The sequence below is a fragment of the Choloepus didactylus genome, chromosome 4, assembly GCF_015220235.1.
Source record: "Choloepus didactylus isolate mChoDid1 chromosome 4, mChoDid1.pri, whole genome shotgun sequence".
NCBI lineage: Eukaryota > Metazoa > Chordata > Mammalia > Pilosa > Megalonychidae > Choloepus > Choloepus didactylus.
In genome coordinates this window covers 117,428,072-117,451,912 of record NC_051310.1, presented here as the reverse complement: position 1 = coordinate 117,451,912, position 23,841 = coordinate 117,428,072, and the positions used below count along the sequence as shown (strand labels likewise).

Here is a 23,841-nt window from a genome sequence, read left to right as displayed (position 1 = left end):
TCGGTTGCCTCCCCAATAAAATAATGGTTAGCTCTGGCAGTAATTGCAATTCTCTATTTTACTGGCATTGGTAACTGCAGACCTCATTAATAGTTTGATTATTGTACATTCAGAAAATTAATTTTAAATTTTGGTTGTACATTATAAATACATGTTAAAAACAGATATCCAGGCAGCACCGGATAAATACATGTAGAGGCCCAAGGCACCAAAAAGATAACAATGCCCTCCCTCATACTTAATTAAAAATAAAAACAATATTAAATCATAAAATACATGTAAGGCAGTCCATCCTAGATCTGATTTTTCTCATGAAGCTTTGGTGTACATTTTTTTAAACTTTTTGTTCTTTTTCAGTTTTGATGCACTTGCTTTGCCACAGTCCCCAGTGTGAGCCTGTTTTGCCTATTGTGTAATCCAGTACTGTATTTATACTAAACTTGAGTCAGACAAGTAATTCTGATAAATAGCTAGAGTTAAGAACAACTGGGGTGGTAGGTTTCTTGCCGTTCCCTGCCAAGGCGGGAGATTAATGCCCCTTCTCCCTGACAACTTTGAGGCTTGACACTAGGGTTAGTCCAGGTCCTCTGAGAAGATTACAAAACAGGTTAAACTGTACAAGGATTTTATCAGGGGATATGCCTATATGAGGAAAAATGAAAGGAGCTAGAAAATTTGGGAGAACCTTTAGACTGAAGCAAGACTGATCCCCAGTGAAGGAGACTGAGAGCGAGCGAGAAACAAATGGGTGGAAGCCTTCCAGATTCCCACGCTGTCAAAGGAAAATTTCTTCAAGACCCTTGGAGAACCTTCAAGCCAAAGTCAACTGTCAGGAGTTCTGTGTCTCCCAGGAATTGGAGTATGGTTTCCCTGCCACAGTCAGAAGCTGAAAGAAGCCCAAGAAAGGCATGATCTCAATGCAAATGCAGCAATGGAAGTGAAAGTACAGTAATTAGCACTTAGCCAGTTATGCTCCCTGTATTCTCCCTTATTGGAGGTCTTTCCCACAAATCTCCAATGTGGTAAATGGCATTGGTACTCCAGGAAAAAGCTGCCCTTTAAAAGCATCTTTTAAAGCCCTTCATGACTTAATCTAACATCTCACTATTAAGGTTAGAAGAGGAAAGGGGAAAGACATTACAAATAAAAGCAAATGTTACTTGACTATTTAACACAAACCCACAGTCTTCACACCTTTAAACAATGCACTAAATATTTTAATTTTTCTTAGTAATTCATATGCAAGTAATTGACCATCAATGCATTTTAAAAAACACACAACAGAATATTATTACACTTTACCAATGAAAGAATGACTTCTGCACCATGGGATTAGGTCATATAAAAATGTCACAAATATTTGAAAGTTTATTTCTAAGCCAACTGAGATGATGAGTATAAGGGTTCCTATAAATTAATTTCTTTGAGTTTAATGTTCATGTGTGCATTTTTAGAATAAATCATCAGTGCAATATAACACACAAAAATTTAGGATACTGTCAATAGTTGTGACTCATATGAAAAATATAATCAGATATTCATTAAGTCAATTTTAGATGCAAAATGCTAGCATACTTTATTATAAAATTCTGTTTATAATGCTCCTTTAAATAAACTACAATGAACCACTGACAGAAATTATGTTTAAAGCTGGAATATATAATATATAATACTTTTCCTCAGAGGGAAAAAAAAAAGGATGATGTTGAAAAGGCAAGGATTACCACCACTGTATCAGAGATCAAACATTTAAAGCATCAGTTATCACAATTTCTTTTTAGATTATACATTAAATAACACTAGGACAATTTTTTAAATTTTATGACTGGGTTAAAAAAAATATGAAAAATGATAGTGAAACATTTCTATTCCTCAACAAAAATAGAGAAAACCAGTGTGTCCACATATTCATCTCATTACTTCATGATTTGACAATAAATATCAGGCTAAACACGATGAGCAAATCTAAAGGTTCATCCAAGAAAATGAAGCACTTTTGAGTATTTTTTTAAAAAAGCTTTAAGAGGCAATATGTCTCTGATCATATAAGTGAGAGGTAGTAGAAAGGACGGAAAAATACTGTACTGAACTGATCTCATGGGCTTGCTCCAATAAAGAACATATCCACCACTGTTTTCCACAGGTTTCTATACAGATCTTATTTTACACACATAAAAAGCAACTGGAGATTTTCATTTTTCCCAGTAAGTATTTAAGTATTAATACAAGTATTTAACCCATTTCTAGGCATGCATTAAGATTAAATGTTAATTTACTATGGCCTTAAAATTCTTTCAACTCAAATACTTTTCCCGGGAGTATCAGAGTATTGAATTTTCAAATTCCTGAGTCTTGAAAAAATTTAAGTACAATATTTTAATGTAGCAGCAAATTATAATTGTGCCATGTAAGTTCTTCTTGAAAGAGCATGTAAATAATTTCCAAAGTGTTGTGAATGCTATATTAAAGAGAGCAGAGAATAGAGTATTTTAAGGTTTGATTGCTGACAAGTCTTTATATTACAGTGCAAGAAAGAAAAATAAGTACCAAAGAAAAACATATTTTTATTGGAAGAAAACAGTGTTTTCATGAAAAGAAAATAAGAAACATGTCCTCTCTCCATTTAGTAGCTTTTCTTTAGTCAATTACCTGGTTTACCAAATGTGTTATCTTGGTTCAATTACCGAACAAATTACCCTTAAATAAAACATCAGTGGTCTTACATTTGTCCATGGCTAAAACCTCTCAAAGAACATTAGTCATTCTAAGCTCCTTTTAAATTCTTCAGTGAGGACTTTAAGCCTCCTTCTGTAAACCTACAACTTATCTAATTTAAAAAAAAGGCGAGAGAGAGAGAAATAAAGAAATAAGCCTCCTGTCCTTTGCTTCACAATTTTAACATTGATGAAAATTTCACTCTTAGTTTGAAGTATTATTTCTTTGAGGACCTGACCCATTCAGGTGGCAGTATAGAAGTGGATAGCTCAGGTACACATGTTTACAAAAACGGAATCAAAACTAAAGGGGGGAAAATGAAAAAGCCAATACTAGCTATTCTACAAAAATTCTAAAACTAAAGGTTCACTTGAAAATTCTCCTTAATAAGATGAAGAATGATTTACAGACAAGGCTGATGACTGGTTTTTCTCCTAGTGTAGCCCAGAAGCCCATCGGAATCTGTAATTAAGATGGTATTTGGGGCCTGAGAAGCTTCAGTGATGACTGCTTCACTAATTTTTGCTGGTGGCTCATCGACCATGCATTCTCAATGGCCTTACATGCCTTCTGGAAAAAAAAAAAAAAAAAAAAAAAAAGTAAAAACTGTAAAGATGTAAAGAGAAATACATGCTTATACCATGGAGGAGAAAGGTATAAAAGCAAGAGCTTACAAAAATATTCTTGTTGGAGTACTCCACATAAGTCTAATAGCTGAGGATAGATACACAGTCTGTATATGTAATGCAAAATAAGACCTGCTGTCCTACTGACTTCACAGTATGTGATTTTAAGCAGATACATCCAAAGTTATAAGTGGAAGAGCTTTGCAGAGAAATAATGGGTATTGTTTACTACAAGAGACTTTAACTTTCAGCTAAAAAAAATGAGGGGGGAGGTTCTTTAAAATAAATTGTTTACCTCTGCTGTGGTGGTATCCTGCAGATAAACTTTCCGGACATAACCTCGATTGTTACTATCTTTTCTGAACAGGACCTGATCCTGTTTCAAAAGAAACAATAACAGAAAAGGAATTATTCGGGTAAAGAAAAAATCATAACCTTTAACTGGATGCTTAAATGTCAACTCTATTTTACAACCAGTAGACCAACCAAATGCACATATTCAGGTACGATAAGAAATAAATGATTCTGGAACATGGATGGTGGTTCCATATGCGAGTTGTTAGAATCTATAAAATTGGATGAGTATACATCTATCTGTACAAAATAATGACTTTCTGTAGGCTATGATAAATAGGCTACAGAAACACTACTTGATAATTCATCAAATCTGACAAATCAAAAAATCTCTCCTTCATTTCCCTGGCTGATGGATAAAATTCTTACATAACGTAAAATACACTGAGTCAATTCTCACCACTACTGTGGAAGAAAGCTAATAACTGAGGAAACTGTAAAATATATGCATTGTGACATAGTCTTTCCTAGTTTGAAAACTATGTTTTATTAACAAAGCACTCTTAAATTTTGACACTCTACAACAAGGTAATGCTGAAATACAAAATGGTATGGTGGCATGCTAGTTTCTTTTATTTGTAAACATCCATGAAAAGAAACCACAAATTTAAGGATAACAGTATTTGCGTCTCTAACTATTAAATTTTGTGGTAAATGTTTTCCAGAGAGTTTCAGTTGCCTGAGGTAACATCAGTATTCTTTTTCTTTATGAAAAAGAAATATTCTGTAGAAATTACAGAATGACAGTATGTTGTATTATTTTTTAAACAGGATGAAAAATATATATATAATACAATAAGTATATATATCAAAGTAAAGTAAGTTTCTGAACTAATCAAAACATGGGATTTTCATTTTTACTAATTACTTGATACATAATTAAAATAAAAGTTCTTCCTTAGAAAATGATGGGGAAGATATGAAAGTACTGTTACGTACTTCAATTGGATTAATATTTTATAAATGCCAAATATTACAAAACATGACTGTTTTAGACATATTTTTACCAGAGTGAGCACATATCTTTCAAAAGCCTAAAAAAGGGAATCTTTCCATAAATGTCTAAGATTATAGGAAAATGAGTATCTATACGAAGTTGCAAAAACAATAACAACAACAACTTCTATTTACTAATGATTAATTCTACCTAAAAGAAAGTATCAGCATCCTAATTCTTTTGGCAGATATGAACCTTTCAGACTGACATTTAGTCTATGCAACTAAGAACTGTCTGAAAATAAATTACATTTTCCTTACATCTCAGTAAATGTGATGATGATGATGATGATAATGATTATGATGATTATCTTTCAAAATGTCTGGGTAATTAATATAAAAGAGAATCAGAAAACATTGGTTTCCACTAATTTATTGAATTTTTAGTTCTAAAAGCTGTATTTCATGTTTTCTTACCTTAACTGAAATTTTTAGCAGATTTTCACTGACATTAGGAGGAAATACAAAATCTTCAAATTGACACTGCCAATCTATGGACATATGGCCTAGGATTTCAATTTCTTTTATACACAACACTCGTCTATTGGACAAAAGGAAACAAAAACATACACATAGTGATAAAGACAGTTAACTGTTCTCTGTAATATTTCTCTCTGTTGGGTGGCACAGGTACCATTTGTTCAGTAAACAATAAAACTTGGCACTAACAAAAAAAAGTATGATTGACTTAAAAAAAAAAAAAAAGGCCTAGATAACTGTCAAAGAGCATATATAGCACCTACCAACAAAGCAGACTTCAAAAAATTCCCCTTTTGCCAATCTTGTAGCATTCAGAAAAGTCTAACTTTTTTTTTATAGATGACCAAAAAACTGATAGGGAAATCATCTTTGAAACCCATATGGAACAAGCTGCACTCTCATGTGGGAAGCAAAAGAAGCAGAAGCCCCTGAAAATGTTTTATTTTGAAAACCATTAGTTGTTCTTTACTTCAGTCATTTACGCCTTCCAATCAAGAAAAAATATGCAGGAACTGTCACAAACCAAAAACATCAGAAAAAATTCACTTTATGCCTGCTAATTTGAATACTTTACCACCAATGCACTGTTATCACATCAGCTGAGTATCCCATTTTACTCAAAATCACGATACTTTAAGGGCATCCACGCTGATAGTTTTCAGCTTGTGATTCAGATTAATTACTGATATAACCATGCTTGATTTTACAATTTCTAGTCCAGAAAGCAAAACTAGGGAAGTAGAATGACTTTTAAGTCATTCAACAGATATCTAGTGCTGGGAGAACAAAGAAGTTAGGGTTTCTCCCTGAGAGGTACCTATATGCTAGAAGGGAAACAAATGTAAGTAAATGTTACAGCACATACATAAGTGCTATTACGAAGTGTGCAGAAAGTTCTTTGGGAGCACAGGAAAGAGGGATTGATTGTGTTGGTAATGCAGGTGATGTAAGAGCTGATTCTTGAAAAAAGGAGTTCTCTAGGTAGAAAAGGGAATGAAAGTCCAGACAAAGGGAACAGTGCATTGAAATATACAGGGGTTCAAAAAACGGAAGATTTGTTTGAGGAATGTGGAGGTCTATATCTGGAGTACCAGCTATTTCTAGGGGTGGGAAAATTAACTTAGGACCAGACCTTGAAGGGCTTTTTTTTTTTTTTTCATTCCAAGAAATGTGACTTTACTCTACAGGCAACGGGAAATGACCTGGTAAGGTTTCATATTTTTGAGTCATAGTTCTAATAGCAAATGGAGGGGAGACAAAGTAGACTGGCAATAGACACTACAGGTAGGAAGTTACTACTACTGTCAATCAGGAGATGAGAGCCTCAATCATGGCAGTGACTATGAGAATGGAAAAGAAAGGACTAGATGCCAAATGTTAGAAGGTAGAGAGCACAGAACTTGATCATTGGAGTGTAGAAACTGAAATAAACCCCCGGCATCATATTTCTCAGCAGGAGTGCGACTGAAATTTGGGGCTTGTTTGGGACCGCATTGTGCACTGTAGGAAGCTGGACATCCTTAGCTCAGCCTACTAAATGCCAGTAATGACCCCCAGTCCCTGTGACAACCTACAACACACTCATAAGTTTCCAAATAGCCTCTAGGAAGTTTATTTCACTCTATCTCCCCACCTTCCGCTCCAGTTGAGAATCAGATGATAGGTGCTAAGAGTTAAAGACGACTGTTATAAACCGCTGTGTCAAAAGAAATTCACCATTCTGATTATCTTTCAACTCTCTTATCTCTCCCATAAACCACTGTTCTCCTACTACCTTAAATCTTCATTCTCCTCCTGTTCCATGTTTTCCAAAGCTCAAATCTTGTCACCTTCTGTTCTACACTCTCTTTCAGTGTGGTCTCCAAGATCTCAATTCCAGATCATTATCAAACTATCTATCTGTCTATCTATCATCCATCCATGGTTTTTCAATATACATGAAGAAAAATCTGATGTACAATGCAGATACAGTAATATTCTCACAGAATGCCTTAAGACAAAAGAGTACTAAAGTAATAAGTATCACTCCAAACCCCCAAACCAAATAAAACAAAAACTTAATGATTTGCATTGCCTCGTGTTGATTTACATAAAAAGTATATGATATTAAAATGAATTAACACATGCCCACTGTCAGCTAAGTACAATATACAATACAAACAAATGTTGCTTTCAGTCTAATCTAATGGAGACAATATAAAAGTACAGCTTTAAAAAATATGTGACTACAAAACAGAGGACTAGTTAAACCTCTCTTAGTAAAAGCTGGTAGGTCTAAATCCTGGCATTAAGCCTTCCTTTCTTTCCTCCCAACCAAATATTTTCATATGCAGTAGTGAGAAATCTAATGCAGATGTTGCCTACTGTACATATTCTGCCTTACTCCTACAAAACACATCCCTCAGAAAATTCTGAAAATTATTAATAAAAAACTGTCGCTTTGGGATAAGTGATCTAGGCTAAATCCCAGAAAAACAAACTTCGTAGTTTAATCCAAATTCTTTCATTTGGAAAATTATTTACTTCTCCCAAAATGCTTGGGAAAAACTGGGACAAACACAGAATGACACCATCCTTTAAAAGGGGTATGCTAATCTTCCAAAATAAAGCTTAGTAGAAAAAAATGATTTATAAATTCAATCCTCTATAACTGAATTTGTATTCACAAACTGGTATCACTATTGCACTTATGAAACCTATTCTAGACTCTGCTTGTCAATAATTGTGCAATTTGAATAAGCCCCTAAACCATGCTGAGTCTCAGGTGCAGTATCTCTAAAATGAGGGTGCTGGAATAAATTATTTCAAAGGACCTATTCAGATTCGTATTTTCATGTTTCTATGAAAATGAATATTTTGCCTTTAAAGTATAGTCCTCAAAATCCTCTGCCATTTAGCCTTCAAAATTCTTCTGATCTGTACAACTAAGCAGCATTAGAAAAAAAAGTCACTTGAAGTTAATACCTATTTGTAACCATAAGGACTGTCTTCTTGCTTCCAGGAATAGCACAGTGGAACCGGTAAGACTCTCCTTCTAATTTTTTGATATGATTCTGAAAAGGAAACAGAATTCAAGATTTGGGAAGTACATGCATCCAAATGACATTTACAATATTGTAGGTTAGTTAATTTTAATAAAGCAGCTATCTAGGAAACATTTTATAAACAAAACCACAATTCCACATACTGGCACATGACCCTAGAAGATTATTCATAGCATGTTTATAAATCAACTTCCACTGTTGTCTTAAAAGTGAAATATATATTAAATGCTTACCAAGTAATCTTCCAGGCAAAATACATTTCATTCTGTAATAACTTAGAAATGTTTTAAAGTATCTACCAAGAATAATCACACGTTTGTTAATGAGAATATGAGCATATGCTCAGATGAAACTGCTACATTAACATTACAGGGGCACTTGGGGTCCACGGTAGGATTTTAGGAGGTCTATGAATAGCCTTCAATATAATACAAAATTTCAAAAATGTGCTTCTGCAACTTTCTTCAGAGGAGGTTCATATTTTTCATCAGATTTTTGAGTAAAGTATAAGAACCACTGATTTACAGATATGTACACATGATACACATAATAAATTCCAAATATCTGATATTTAAAGTTTTTGAATGTTTGGCCCGATAGATTAAACATGCATGAGAAGTTCATTTCTGTATGAAATTATATTTCTGATAGAAAAGAAAATGTAATGACAAAATTAATATGAATGAGGATTTCTAAGATTTCAAAATAGCTGGCACAATTTACTTATAAAGACAAATACAAGTATAAAATAATTCAAGTATAAATAATAGTACATTAAAATACATTTATTTTCCTTTATGACTATGTCAAAACTATTGTAACTTACATTAGGCAACACATTTACCAATAAAATATTTTTATAATGAATGCTAATGAAATATTAGACATTATCTATATTGCATGATTAAAGACCAGAGGAGATAATATATATGAAAACACAGAATATAAACCTACTTAATAAATAAGACCTTAACATTTTATAACCTAGAATATACCAGTGTTATTAAAAAGATAATATAATCAACATAATCACAAGCAAAAAAAGCACACGAATGCTGTTACTTTTCAGTGCCTAAATATACATATTTCAAAAAGATGCTTGGTCCCCAGTTGTTCCTTGAGAATTACAAAAGCCACGAACAAGGAAGATGAATCCCCAGGGAAGAAGTGAGGTCTCATCTTCAGAATGAGTCTCAGAGAGCTGTGCAGTTTTCATAGCAATATTTACTTGTTTCACATCTTGCCCGTGTAAATTAGATAAAATCTTTTAACGTTTATGTCTTAATATTTTCAAAGAAAAAATGGGAAACAAACATAATAATTTAGTGGATTTATTTTCAGTTTTAAAATTTAAATATGCTAAAATATTTAGATTTGAGATGTAATGTACAATAACTACTACCCACTTTCCATCTTCTATGTGATTTCATTAATCATTAGGATACTGAGCTTCAAACCACTGAGAGCTTTTAAAATATAATAAATCACCATAAAACACTATAGAAAATCTTGTTTTCAGCACTACGAAAATCCACTACACTCTGAGTTTCACATTAAAATATTCAGTCACCGATGGCAGCAGAATAAGACACCAGATTAGTTGTTAAAATATTCACTCTTCCTTCCCAAAATGTTAATTTGAGAAATTTGATGATATTTAGCAAAACACCTTTACTCAGTAGATCCATTTTTCCAAATAAATTCTAAGGAAATAATACATGATATGAAAAAGCAATATGTATAATATTTATCACAGTATCACTGTCATTAGCAAAGTAACAAAAAAAACTTTAATGTTAACAATGGAGAATGGTCAATACACATGCAAGGTTACCTCAACAGATGGTATACAAGAATTACAAAAAATAAAGTTAGCAAAGATTTCTAAGAACAAGGAAAATATATATTTTTATATTGAAAGGTCAGGTAACACAATTTTAAATATTGCATGATCATAAATGTGTAATTCAAAAAATGAATATTAAATTAAAAACTGGCAGTACATATATTAAAATGTAAACAGTAATTATCCTGGGAGAATAGAGGATAAACAAAAAAAAGAGTACATCCTATGAAAATATAGTACATGATTTATTAACTATTAAGACTGAGCATCAAATTAAAGAACACAGAACAATACTAGGGAGAAAAAGAAAAGGGGATAAATCAAAAGATTCTCAAATAAATTATTTAAAACTTGCCCATATTGCAGCAAGGGCTAGGAGGACACAATTTTACACTCCAGTGCTCTTTAAAATTTACTCATTTTGTTATACTTGGTTCCTTAAGAACAGAAGTTTTACTTCTTTTGTATATCCAGCACAGTCCAGATAATTCAACAAATACTTGTTACCCACTAACTAATCACAGCAAGACTGGCAAAGAATGAAATAGCCTAAATTTAATTATCCATGCCTAACCTTGCCACTCATGGAAAAAATTACCAAGTCCTGTCATTAATATATGATCATTCTCTTTTTCCAGTAATTATAATAATATATTTAAGTTTAAAAGGTTGTCTGATACTGTAACAAAAACTAATAAAACAGACAAGATGACTATCTATTTAGCTAAAATAAAAAAATTGTTTTTCAGTTTTGTGCTTATTGAATACAGTTGTAAAAAGGGAAATCATAGGGAAAAAGTTAGTAACATAACCAAACAAAAAGTTAACAACAAATAAAGAAAAAAAATTTAACAAGTTATAGGAGTTCAAAAAGTTAAGTTTCATTAAAATTGCAATATGTCAAGGAAAATTAAAAATTGTTACTTTTACCTAAGAAGGAAGGGTAATTGTTAGTGACAACTAAGCATATCTTCAATTAGTTATTGTGCTTGAGTGACATAGAAAACTACACATGTGGTGATATGTTTGTCAATCCTCAATAATCTAAGCATAAGAAAAGTCTGTCAGCTACAGATTTTAAGCTGATTTTTGGATATCATTCCTTCTTCTTTAAAGTTCTTGTTTTAAATATGTAGCATTAAGTTTAATCTTTTGATAACCATAGTTCTAAAAAATATAATCCAATTGAATAATTGTAGGTTAACAGTTTCATTTTCTTCAAATGTACAACACATTCAATCTAAGTTTACACTTTGGTTTCAGTTTTTGGGAGAGGCATGAAATTTGCTAGATAAGATACTGCCAAATCAAAGAAATATTTCCATCACCTATTGAAAAAGAAATCAAAATATAACTTAATTGTTTTAAAAATCAACTATGGAGACATCAACTTCAAAATGATAATATATAATCCCTTTTGTTCTCATTAAGATAATGAATCTTCAAAGGACTTAAAAGAAAAAAGGCTTGGTTTTTAAAAAACAAAGTCATACTTTGAAAGATATTACCATTTTGTATATATGTTATATTTCATAATAAAGAAATAACTGAAACTGTGGAAATGTAACCTGTAATATTCTTTGAAATTTGCTCTCTAACTACCTGTTAAATTGTACTTGGAAAGATATCTCTTCTATGTGTATATGTTACATTCTACAATAAAAAATATGATTAAAAAAACAAAAAAAAACAAAGGCATCAACATATTCAAATACCACATAAGTAATTCAGCTAATTACATGTTCAATTTCTATTTACATTAATCAAAACTAACTATTGTGAAATCAGCATAATTAAAAAGGGGATTCAATTTTTGAAAAGCAAAAAACTAAAGGCTAGGGATGTATATAACATAATTATAAAATGTTTGTCATTTATTTAGCAAGAATGCTAGGAAACTTAAAAAAACAACAACAAAAAGATTGAGGGAACATATTCTCAAAATTCATGTGCCAACTCTTATTTGAGGTCTAAGGACAGACCCAAAGCAAATGATAATTGAATTATTTAAATACATGCCCCACTTAACAGTTCTGTAAATTTAGTAAATTTAGGGTGACTGGTGAAACATAAAGCTATGCAATTCTATCATTAGGGCTCACAAACCTAAGGAACATAATAATTGTCGAGATTCGACATAATAATTGTTCTTTTTTCAACTTTACCTGAAATGCACATGAATGACTTGAGAAGATAAAACTTTCAAAAATTTTCAAAAGTATCTGCTTTTTGAGCTCAGTAAAGTCTTTCATCCATTAAATAGAGAAGAGAGTTGATTTCCTGTATCCTTCAACCTTTCATATTGATCTCTTTACTGTACAGTATTACCAGGAATGCTACCATTTTTATTTGTAGTCAATCACTACTACAAAAAGTTCAGATGGAAGTAACAGTTGTAAAGAAAATTTCATTAAAATTGACCCTCGATCTAAATAATTCAGAGACAGCCAATTAACATCAGTTTTTGATTTTTAAGGATGAAATCAAGTAGCAGTATAGGAAACATTTATTCCTGTATTTCCAGTTCTTGCTGTGTAGGCAGAAAAAGAAAGAAAATAAAGTTAGGAGTAAGCAGAAAGATAAAATATAATCACATACGATAAAAAACCAAAAGCTAAGAACAACAGAGTCATCTTATTTTAAAGTCAAAGTAAGAAAATATTAATAAATTTAGTTTTGAGGAAAACAGGTCATGGGAGAACAGCAATTTATACACACACACACACACACACACGTTTATATATTGTTTAAATACAGCAAAGTTAAACTTAAAATAAAAGCCAAAAGAAATAAAAAATCTTTTAAGATTTAAAAAGATTATAATTGCACATCATCCTTGTTCTCAAATCTAGTTTTCTGTTTATCTAAATAAATCTAGATCTATAGAATAGTACAAATAAACTAATGTAGTTCAGAGAAAAGGAAGCAATGTAATTCCAATAATTATATACAATGCATGAGACCAAAGTTAACAATGTTAACTAAATGAACTACTGCAGAAATGGTGATACAAACTATGGCTTTTTTTAACATCATCCTTTCTGCACACACACAAAAAAGCTTTGCTGTGTACAGACTCAAACGACGATTTATTCTCATTTACCACATTATGCTAAAATAAAAAAACAAATAATCAAATTCTACTTTACACACTACGTTCCCAGTACAATCCTCAAAGACGTTCAAGAATCGGAAGCTTTAAAAACTACCCATGAGATCCTGATCCTAGAAATCTTTAAAAATACATTTTGCTCATGACCATGAAGAATAAAATTTACCTCAAATAAGTCATAGCCCTCAGATTCCTGTCTGTCATATGGCCGAATGATGCCGTCTTCTTGAATCAGACGAGGGGGACGGAGGCTGGACACTTCCTCAGTTGATTCTGCTACCCTGTATAAGGTAGCAAAATAAATACGAGAAAATATGTGAGAATCTTTAAAAATAATACAAATGTATATGACAATTATGCACTGTACTATATTCCATATCAATATGTGATAAAACAATCAGAGCAATTCTAAGTAACTTGCCCAAGGTAATGCAACAACTATTAAAACCAAGACTATCTGACTACAAGGCACCCCTCCACCCCAACCTTTTTTAAAAGAAAAGAAACCGTCAAAAAAAAAAATTAACAAAGACAAGACTAGGTCTACTCTTCGAATCCTTGGTATCCAGCAAGGTGTCTGGAATGTAATTGCTACCAATAAACATTTGGTGAATGAATAAGAAATTGAGCCATAAAAAAATGTCTTTTTTTATTCCTTTCTGGTGACACTCTACTTTGTGAACGTGCATAGCTTTCAATTAGATTTTAAGATCCTTAAGAGCAGGCAAAGTATTTAACTAGCTATTTATTTCCAGCAACACTTAGCACTTGGATACACACCTTGCACATAGAATGTACTCAATTACCTCTGAATTCCTTGGAAGGTGCTGCTGGCCATATCTATAATTCCACCAGTTGGACGAGCCACGGCACCCACAAGCCCTTTTCCAATTCCTTTAAAGAATCCAGCAGCTCCTTCCTTTTTGGCACCTTCAGAAAACCAAAGACAAAATGCATAAAAATAAGCAAATTTCAACTCAGCAAAAGCCTGAGCCAAATACTGAACTGTTGTGCCTAAGAATTCAGCTTTCTGAAGAAATTATTCTTAACAAGTGGAAGGTATGGTCCCTGTTAGAAATGTGAATTCTTAGGCCCCATCCCAGACCTATGTATCAGAAACTCTGGGGGTGGAGCGCCTCAATAAGCATTCCAGGTAATCCTCCAAGCATGATCAAGTTTTAGAACTCCTGTACCAGGAGCTTAATCAGTAGGTAATACTGGAAGGCTGAAGCAATGACCATAAAATGAACTCTTTTTATGCTATCAGAAGGTTCTTGAAACAGTGTACTGTTTTTTTAAATATAACAACTTAATTGAAATATAATTCACATACCATAATCTGCCCATTGACATGCCCATTAGCAATCACTCTCCACTTCTCCTTGACCCTTTCCCCACAGTCCTAGGCAACTAACTGCCTCACCCTACCCCCACTCTTCCCACCACCCAAACACCCCCATCTCCAGTCCTAGGCAACTACTAATCTACTTTCTGCCTGTATGAATTTGCCTATTCTTGACATTTCATACTAATGGAATCATACAATATGAAGTCTTCTGTGACTGGCTTTTTTTTTTTCCACATAGCCTAATGTTTTCAAGCTTCATCCATGTGTTAGTATGTAACACTATTTCATTTCTCTTTATTGTAGAATAATATTCCATTTATATGTGTGTATATACTTTGTTTATCCATTCATCAATTTTTAGAAATTTGGATTCCTAATAGTATGAATAATACTGTTATGAACATTCATGTGTAAGTTTTTGTGTGAACATATGTTTTCACTATAGACTTAGGAATTGCTGGTTCATATGGCAATGCTATGTTTCATTTATGAGGATCTGTCAAACTGTATTCGAAAGCACCTACAACAATTTACATTCTTACCAGCAGTGTATGAGGGGGTTTCAGTCTCCACCCTTCTTCAACACTTGTTATTATCTTTTTGATTCTAGCTATCCTATTGGGTTTGAAGTGGTATCTTATTGTGGTTTTGATTTGTATTTCCCTGATGACTAAAAAAGTTGAGCATTCTTTCATGTGCTTCTTGGCTATTTGTATGACTTTTCTGAAAATCTATCTATTCAGATTCATTGCCCACTTTTGAATGGGTTGTCTTTTTCTTACTGAGTTGTAAGAAATATATTCTAGATACAAGTCTCTTGTCAGATATATGATTTGAAAATATTTTCTCCCATTCTGTGGGTTGTCTTTTAACTTTCTTGATGGTATCCTCTGAAGCACAAAGTTTTTTTACATTTTTATGAAGTCCAATTTATTTTTTCTCTTCTTGCTTGTACTGTTGATGTCATAACTAGGAAGGCTTTGCCTAATCCCAAAACACAAAGATTTACTCTTATACATTCTTCTAAGAGTTTCATAGTTTTTGCTTTTACATTCAGGTCTTACATTAAATTAGGACCATTCTGAGTGAACTTTTGTGTACGGTGTGAGGAAGGAGTCCAACATCATTCTTTTGCAATGAATATCCAGTTGTCTGAGAACCATTTGCTGAAAAAACTATTCTTTCCCTTTGAATTGTCAAAAAAAAAAAAAAAAAAAAACTATTGAACTTTTTTGTGAGGGCTTATTTCTGGACTCGTAATTCTATTCTACTGATCTATATGTCTGTTCCTGGCTAGTATCATGCTGTCTTGATTACTGCAGCTTTGCTATAAGTTTTGAAATTGGGAAGTATGAGTTCTCCAACTTTGTTCTTTTCCAAGAATGTTTTACCTTTTTGGGTCTCTTGAATGTCTATGTGAATTTTAGAATCAGCTTGTTAATTTCTGCAAAGAAGCCAGCTAAGACGTCAACAGGGATTGAACTGAATAAGCAGTGTGCTTTTGTAACAGGATAAAAAAAATAAGCCAATTTCAAGTGAGGGTCCAAGGAATTTAGGTTATATCTTTGGCCCCGCTGAAAATAACATTTTAAGTTTGAATTACAGTCTACTACATAATCTCTCTGCTTTCTGAGAAAAATGTATTCATTAAACAACAGTTTGAGATGTTGAAAATAAAATGCAGTCAGTAATTCTGCAAATCAAAAATCTAGTATAATAAAATCTATTATATTTACAAAGTATCAATCTTTCAGACTTTGTACAGCAAGGTAAGCTTCTCAACCTACCTTCCACAGGTTTTGTTATTATTCCAGTCACTCCACCAACTACTCCCTGAAAGAGAAATCAATCATAAAGTCTCACCTGAATGGAAGTTGCTTAATTCTAAACTAACCACTAGAGGTCTCTACAGACATACTGGAAACAACTTTTTTTATTTAAAAATGAGGACTTATTTGATAATGTGAACATGTACATGTAAGTAAACATTGTGATTTGAAAAATGTTATATCATAGCAAATTTTAAATGAAACTGCCTTGTAGAAGGATAATTTTATAATGGAAAGAGAAATAAAGCAAATAAAAAGATCATAAGTCTGGCTCTGGTACCAATTAGCTATATAACTGTGAGCAGCTGAGTCAATCTCTTGCTTCAGTTTGCACATCAGTAAAATGAATGAGTTGAGGCAATTAATCACTCAGATCCAATCATAAATTTTAATGAAATTACTTTGTAACTTAGTGAAAGTGTGTAAACCTTAACATTTTTAGTTTTGTACACTCTGACAGATCTACACTCAAATAGTATTCCAGCTTTCAAACAACCAGCTATACTACATGTTCTAAAACATACATAAAAGTTGAAAGTTTCCTGACTATTCAGCAAGAGACTTACTCGCAGGAAGCCCTTTCCTCCTCTGGCCAGGCTGTCTCCAAAATCTTTAGGTTGTCGCCCCATTTCTTCTCTTCTTTTTTGCTGATATTCCTTGTCCATTGTAATTGCTGCCAAACCTTTTCCAACAGAACCAGTGATTCGAGATACAACTCCTGCTGCACCACCTATAAAAGTCCAGAGAATTAAATCACATTGTCTCTTTAAAAAGCATTACCACAATACACAGTACACAATTATTTTAAAATAACATGTGCTTAGAATTCTCATACAAAAACTTGTAAAAATTTATTATTCTCATTTTCCGATTATCAAGAATAGGAATAAAACTATTTAAAGAACATTGACTCAACACCCCAAGACATAATAAAAAAACAAGCAAGCGTTAAATTATTTTCCATTTAAAAACAAGGGAACACATCTTTTACAAGGAATTATTAGAATAGTGATACCTCTTTTATTAAATACAAGCATTTGCTTCTCATAAACAATGTATTTTGTAATAACTACAATTAAAAACATATATATACACACAAATATGTGATACATACCCACCGTGTGTCCAAAGAGACTTCTAACTCCAATCACTAACCCCTCAGCAAATTCTTCAGGGCCTTGAACAGCACCCTGCCAAAAAAAAATTTGCTGTTTAAAATTTTAAAAAGTTTAAGACTTTTAACCTCATATTTCAGGGTTTCCATGAAGATGAAGAATCTGTTAAGATCCACAAACACTGTGATAATACAATTTTCACCCTCTTCCCAAAAATATTGATGGTTTATCTATTGTGCTTGAACATACTTTCAATGCACATGATCTCAGCAAACCCTATAAGAACACAAAAATTTATAGGAGCAAATCACTGGCTTCAATAACAATATGAAGTTGGCCTTCCAGTGCAGGGTTCCATCTGACTGATACAGCAAATGGCACTGGTGACAAGGCTGAAAACCCAAGCTCACCACATTATTTTTGGCTTTCCCATTCTCCCATTTATTCTCTCTGCTTTGTCCTTCTAAAAAGCTCACTTCTTTGGGCTTTTAGACCATTTAAATGGAGGTAAATAGCTTAGGTAAAAGCTTGAATATACAACAAAGTCAGTCAGATTTAATTTCCCCATTAGTCCTCTCCATAGTGTTGAAATAGTCTTAAAATAGTCTTAATCTACCTAGCAACTTAAATCTTCTTACAACACATTAAATTCTGGAAAATAGAGGCATGTTTTATTGTCCAAATACTAGAAGTGCTCAATTAATTCTGAAATAATCTTTCTGTGTCATCTCATTTTTAAATAAAAATCTAAAAATTATAGTTTTGTTATTTGAACATTTTCAGTTCACAGATATAATTAAAATACAAATTATTATTAATCTGTCAAAATAAAACAGAAAATACATTTTTCTATTCATATGCTTAAAACAGTAAAAAAAAATAAAAAAATAAAAATCAATACCTGGAAGGGTTCATAGAATAAAGCTTCAACTCCTTCAGAAAGACCTCTAATTAATCCAAATGGGTTTCCAAGCACATCTAAGCCCAATACAAGCACATACATCTGTTTCAAGAACTAAAAGAAAAAAACAAAAAATTAAGTGCTTTACAACTGTCCTAAGAAACAATATCATGATGTAATAGGAAAAAAGAGGGTAGTGACTACATTAGCTTTGTTAAAGGAAACCAGTGTGAAATAACTACCATCACATCCATTAATTGATCTTTTACTTTACGCCAGGCAGTATGCTGGAACTTTACATGAGGCTTTCTAATTGGACAGAACTAGGTTTGAGGCAAAGCTCTGTCACTTTGCACTTATATGACTTTGAACAACTCACTTAGTTGCTTTAGGCCCCAGTTTTATCTATAAAATCAGAAGTTATACTGACCTTGCAAACCTGGCTATGCATACCGAAGTAGTAAAGAATTCAGGAATTATTATTTATTTTTACTATTACCTTATCATTTCTAGATAGGGAAAAATTAGTGACCAAAACAAAAAAACAGTGAGCATGTAATAATCATAACATCTACAACACACCAGAAGAGAAAGGATCTTCCAGAAGAGGAAGGAAAGAGGACTGTCACCCTAGAGTTCCATGGTATAGTCACGCTACCCAAATAGCCTGCAACAGTGACTATGTCTCTATGCATACAATTTGAACCCTAGAATACCTGAAGCACAGGAACCTGGCTTAGATTCCTCTCACATTCCACTAGACTACTTAGAAACTGTAATCACTAAAGAAATAAGTGCAATAACCCCTAAATCACTAGTTTTCCCAAAAGTGATAAATGTATAATAACAAAGGGAAAAAGGCAATGTAGGTAATATTTTAAAAGGTACATGGGAATGGGGAGATAACTAAAGAAACGAATCATTCAAGAAAACTACTAAGTAAGGAGATTTTTGATTGGAGTAAACATTGCACACTGCATAATCTCACAGAAATATTTTATTTTGTTATTTTATGAAACATGTTCCTTATCAGCTACGATAGGAAATTACCTGTTCACTGTAGTGTTTCACAACACTCCACATGAGTTGATCTCTCTTGTAAAACTGATACCGAATTTCATAATAAGCAAGTCTAGAAGGAGAAAAGGAAAGACTTAAAGAGATTAAAATGATATTTTTCAAAAAGATACTTAAAATTTCAACAAAAAATTAATGATAGGTAATTCTTTCATCATTATCTTTGTATATCTGCCACATATAATTTATAGCTGATATCATAATATTAGGGTATAAAATCATTACAAAAATAATGCATTCTCATTCAAGTCTTTCATAAATACAGGAGAGTAAAAAGGTTTTAAAATATTCCATAATCCTACCACCCAGTCGATTTTTAAGTTTTTCTTCTCACCTTTTCCCACTTTGAATTCTTTCTTTTCTTTTCCATGCAATTTAAAATTATTTCCAACATTTTGTATGACATTTTTACACTCAACATTGTGAATAAGTATTTCTCCAAGTTATTCCAATTGCATGTAGCCATTTTGAATGGGTGCATATCATTCCATACCATGTGGATGTGACATAATGAACAATTCTTCCACTGTTGTTTCCAATTTTTGGTATAATAGTGCTGTCAAATATATCTCGTATAAAGCTCTTTGCATTTCAAGATTACATTTGGACTGAATTCCCAAAATAGCATTACTGAGTGGAAGACTAGAAAAATATTTAAGGCTCTTGATATATATTGTTTCCAATGATACCAATAGTAAAAAAAAGTGCCCATTTTCAGACCCAACCCTCTAATACTAGGATTGTTCATAACTTGAAATGTTTGATACTATGATTGAATTTGCATGCATTCTTGGATAAATAATAAAGGTGAACTTTTTTTCAAATATCTCTCAGCCTCCATCTCTCTTCTGGCCATTATGTCATTGGAATCTTTAGGTTTTTCTTATCAATGTATTAAGACTATTAATCCTCTCTCCTTCATGTTGGTTATTACATTTTCCCAGTTCTCTGTTTTATAACCATTTCCACTGACTTTGGTATAAAGTGTTTACTTTTTATGTAGTCAAATCTATTTTGTATTTTGCATTAGTATTTTCTCCATTGCTTTTAAGTTTAGAAAGACTTCTATTCAGAGATTTATTAACAATTAACTTCTATTTTTTTCTTAGTCTTTTCAGTTTGAATTTTAATATTTAATTCTTTAATTCCTCCAAAATTTGATAGTATACATATGAAGTGGGGATGATCTAAACAGATTCTTTTTCTCCCAGGTAACTACTTGTTCCAATATCACTGTTGAATATTCAATTCAATAAAAATTTATTGAATTTATATGTGACTAGCTCATGTAAATATTCTTATATTAAATGTAGCAATGGATTCATATTATCTATACTTTGCCATGTTGATTATCCTGATATCTTACCCTATTGCTACATATTTCTAAACAGAATTCTGTTTTAAAATATGGTCAACACTTTCAAAAATTAAATTTTTATTTTACATTAGTGATTTATTTAGATATGAATAACCAAAGAAAATATAAGAACTCTTTAGCATTATGAAAAAAATAAGCATAACTAAAGAGTATAAATCAAAAGGGAGCGAACTCTTCAAGGATAAGTCATAAGAGTCATCATTTTCCTAAACTAATGTAACACAAATGGAGAGGATTAACACCCAGAAACATAACCTTGGTACAAATGTCACCTCATGTGCTTAAACGTAATTCTTACTTGAATATAAGGTCATCCACGTCAGTTAAAGTAGCACCTATGCTTTTCAACAGTAAGTTGACAGAATGAATTGCAATAATTTCCTGGTTTTTTTTGTCTGATCCTTCACCTCCAGAACCCAAAGATAGACTCAAATGCAACTAAAAGAAAATAATTTTCAATAAATAAAAATTAAAAGCAAAAAAATTTACAAACACAGGAATCAGATTTTCTAGATTCACACAAATGTTAGATCTTTCAATTACAGCACTAAGGAAAGCTATTATTTGTCACTCTTGCATATAACAACCTACTCATGTCTGATTCTCATATTTACTTTTTGATAAAATACAAATTAGTCTGTTCTAAATGGAGCCATATGATGTTATTGAAAATGCATATACACCATTGTATATAAACACTTTACAAAAATGGCATAATCATTTTGAGAAGAAAAACCTTAAATGGCACAAAAGTTATCTGCCCATCAAAATAACGTAATATCATTTCTTTTCATCCAAATAAGGTAAATCACTAATGGCAATTAACAAGTTGCCTGGTAAGTTTAAAAAGCAGTAATAAGGTTTTAGGGTTCCACAGATACCTCCACCTCAGTACTTAAACATGAGATTTTTCACATTTCCATTTAGCTTCTTCTACTTATTGCTGTGTTATCATTAATGCAATAGTGCAAGAAGTAACAGAAAATTAAGTTTGGTGTGTAAATGAAGTAGATTACTCTCCTTTCTCAGTCTGTTGTTGACATTTTACCTAACCAATATAGAGCTCAAGTAAAGCAGACTGGGGACAAGGCCAGGAAAGCCTGGTTCTTAGCTTTTTTTCTTTGTTGTGTACTTCTGCCCATCTGAAGAGTCAGAGAGTGTTAGGATCCAGGAAAAATAAGCTCAGGTTGACAGGGATCCAGCTTTCCCCTAGGGCAAAGTCACCATGGAATAAGAAAATAACTGGCTCATAATCTTCATTATTCAACTTGATGATACAATTCCTGGTGTGCTTAAGAACATGAGTAAGTAAATTATCAATCTTTAACATCTCCCAGGCTGTAAGTCCCATGAAGTAATTTTAAATCTCCCACAGCAACTTCGGTAGCAGTCATGTAATGAATATTGACTGAAGGCACTGTTCAATCCCCATAAAAATCTGATTTTCTCTTAATAATCAGAAAAAAATTGTGTATAGCCCATTACATAAAAGGACAGCAGTTTTAGACCTAATACTGAACTGTTACATCAATTTAAAATAATAATTCTATTTTATAAATCCATTAATTTAGCTGAATGGATTGGTGAATTTAACTGAAATAACATACTGTAAATAGTTTTTACGAATGTAAAGGATCATCATTGTTTTAAAGAGTCACTTAATTGAAAATCTGGCCCATTACACAAGTTAAGAGCATTATGGTTGGTAGCATTTGTAAATTCACTAAACAGTCACCTTCCCTTATAAAAGCTAAAAAGGACAACAAAAGGATAAAAGAAAATGGGTTCATGAAGTACAAAATCAGGCAAGTGAAAGGTATCCAATTTTCCACTCCCTTAATTACAGTCAAATTTTGGAAGGGGGAAAAACACAAGATCAACAGTAAAATACCTACTTCAGCGTTTTCACATTCTGGTTGGGGCACCCATTATAGCTTTCTGTTTAGACAGTGATAGTAGTTTCAAAGCACAACCGAAACATTAAACGTTGGTGAGCACTTCTATGCTTAATTAAGAAACGCTTTTGTCAGCTTCTTCCTTGAAAGGGGTTATTAATTCAAGACTAGAGAACACGCACTGGTGATTTCTCTATGGAAATTATGGCTGTACATATGTTACAGAGAATTATCTTAATTATTTTAATTAATCAAATAAAATTCCCACCAAATATTTGATGCAACAAATTAAATCCTTCATTTCTACACAGACCCTTTAAAAGTTCTACAACAATTTTGCCAAATTTTCAAAATAATTATTACAAACAAACCTTAACAGGAGAAATATGGAAATGCTCAAAGAAACTAAGAATCGATATATCAGTCATTGAAGTCTCCATTAATTCTGTGTTTAGAGCATCAACATCTTGCTGGATTAACTTTGTCTGGAAAACAAGAAATCAAGAAATTCTATTTTAATTTTTTTCTCTACTACAATTAGACCAAAAAATTAATTTTTCTTAATGTTATGTTTTTTTCAGGAAACAAAAATCGTTACCCGTTTTCTTTCAGCTTCGGGATCAGTTGTTGGAGTAAACAGTGCAATAATAGCTCCTAGAAACCCTTGATCAACTTTTAAGGCCATTTCCTGAATCAGGACCATAAAATATCTAAGAAAAAATATAAAAAAGATGGAAAAAGGTTTCTATCAAACCTTGTAATTTTCAATGTTAAGACTTTGTTTTTGGTCAAGTCAGCGTAAGATCTTGTTCCTTCATCTCTTAAAAAATTTTCTATTAACAAGATCAAAGTCTAGTTAGACTGAGACATTCAATAAAGTTTCACTACAAGTAATATTGCATGTATAATCACTTAAAAGTACTTAAAAGTCCCAAATGCCCACATTTATCATGTCACAAAAGAGACAAATACAACTAGATGATACAGCATGTACTATCGGATTTTTAAAGTTCACAGGAATTACTTTGAAGAACACAATTAATAAATGCATACATTATTTATATTTCATTGACTATTTTATATTCTAACTGGAGTTATAAAGGAAAGAAGGTGGTTGAAGGAGTT

At 32.2% G+C, this 23,841-nt stretch overlaps 1 protein-coding gene across 4 annotated transcripts in view; it reads right to left on the bottom strand.

Moving 5' to 3' along the window:
- Positions 1 to 2,544: 2,544 nt before the first annotated feature.
- VPS13C (vacuolar protein sorting 13 homolog C) overlaps positions 2,545 to 23,841 on the bottom strand; it is a 202,275-nt gene continuing 180,978 nt past the window's right edge. For 2 of the 4 annotated variants that reach the window (XM_037833798.1, XM_037833800.1), the window contains exons 70-83: positions 23,315 to 23,426; positions 23,088 to 23,201; positions 21,120 to 21,259; positions 19,417 to 19,498; positions 18,367 to 18,480; positions 17,465 to 17,540; positions 16,917 to 17,080; positions 16,309 to 16,354; positions 13,980 to 14,103; positions 13,340 to 13,454; positions 8,136 to 8,224; positions 5,109 to 5,232; positions 3,637 to 3,717; positions 2,545 to 3,285 (exon numbers count right to left, since the gene is read on the bottom strand). In XM_037833798.1, the coding sequence (XP_037689726.1) occupies positions 3,184 to 3,285; positions 3,637 to 3,717; positions 5,109 to 5,232; positions 8,136 to 8,224; positions 13,340 to 13,454; positions 13,980 to 14,103; positions 16,309 to 16,354; positions 16,917 to 17,080; positions 17,465 to 17,540; positions 18,367 to 18,480; positions 19,417 to 19,498; positions 21,120 to 21,259; positions 23,088 to 23,201; positions 23,315 to 23,426 (1,483 nt within the window). In that variant the 3' untranslated portion in view covers positions 2,545 to 3,183. Of the gene's footprint in view, positions 3,286 to 3,636; positions 3,718 to 5,108; positions 5,233 to 8,135; positions 8,225 to 11,656; positions 12,592 to 13,339; positions 13,455 to 13,979; positions 14,104 to 16,308; positions 16,355 to 16,916; positions 17,081 to 17,464; positions 17,541 to 18,366; positions 18,481 to 19,416; positions 19,499 to 21,119; positions 21,260 to 23,087; positions 23,202 to 23,314; positions 23,427 to 23,841 lie in introns of those variants that run through there. The other 2 variants (XM_037833799.1, XM_037833801.1) reach the window with 2 other exon arrangements.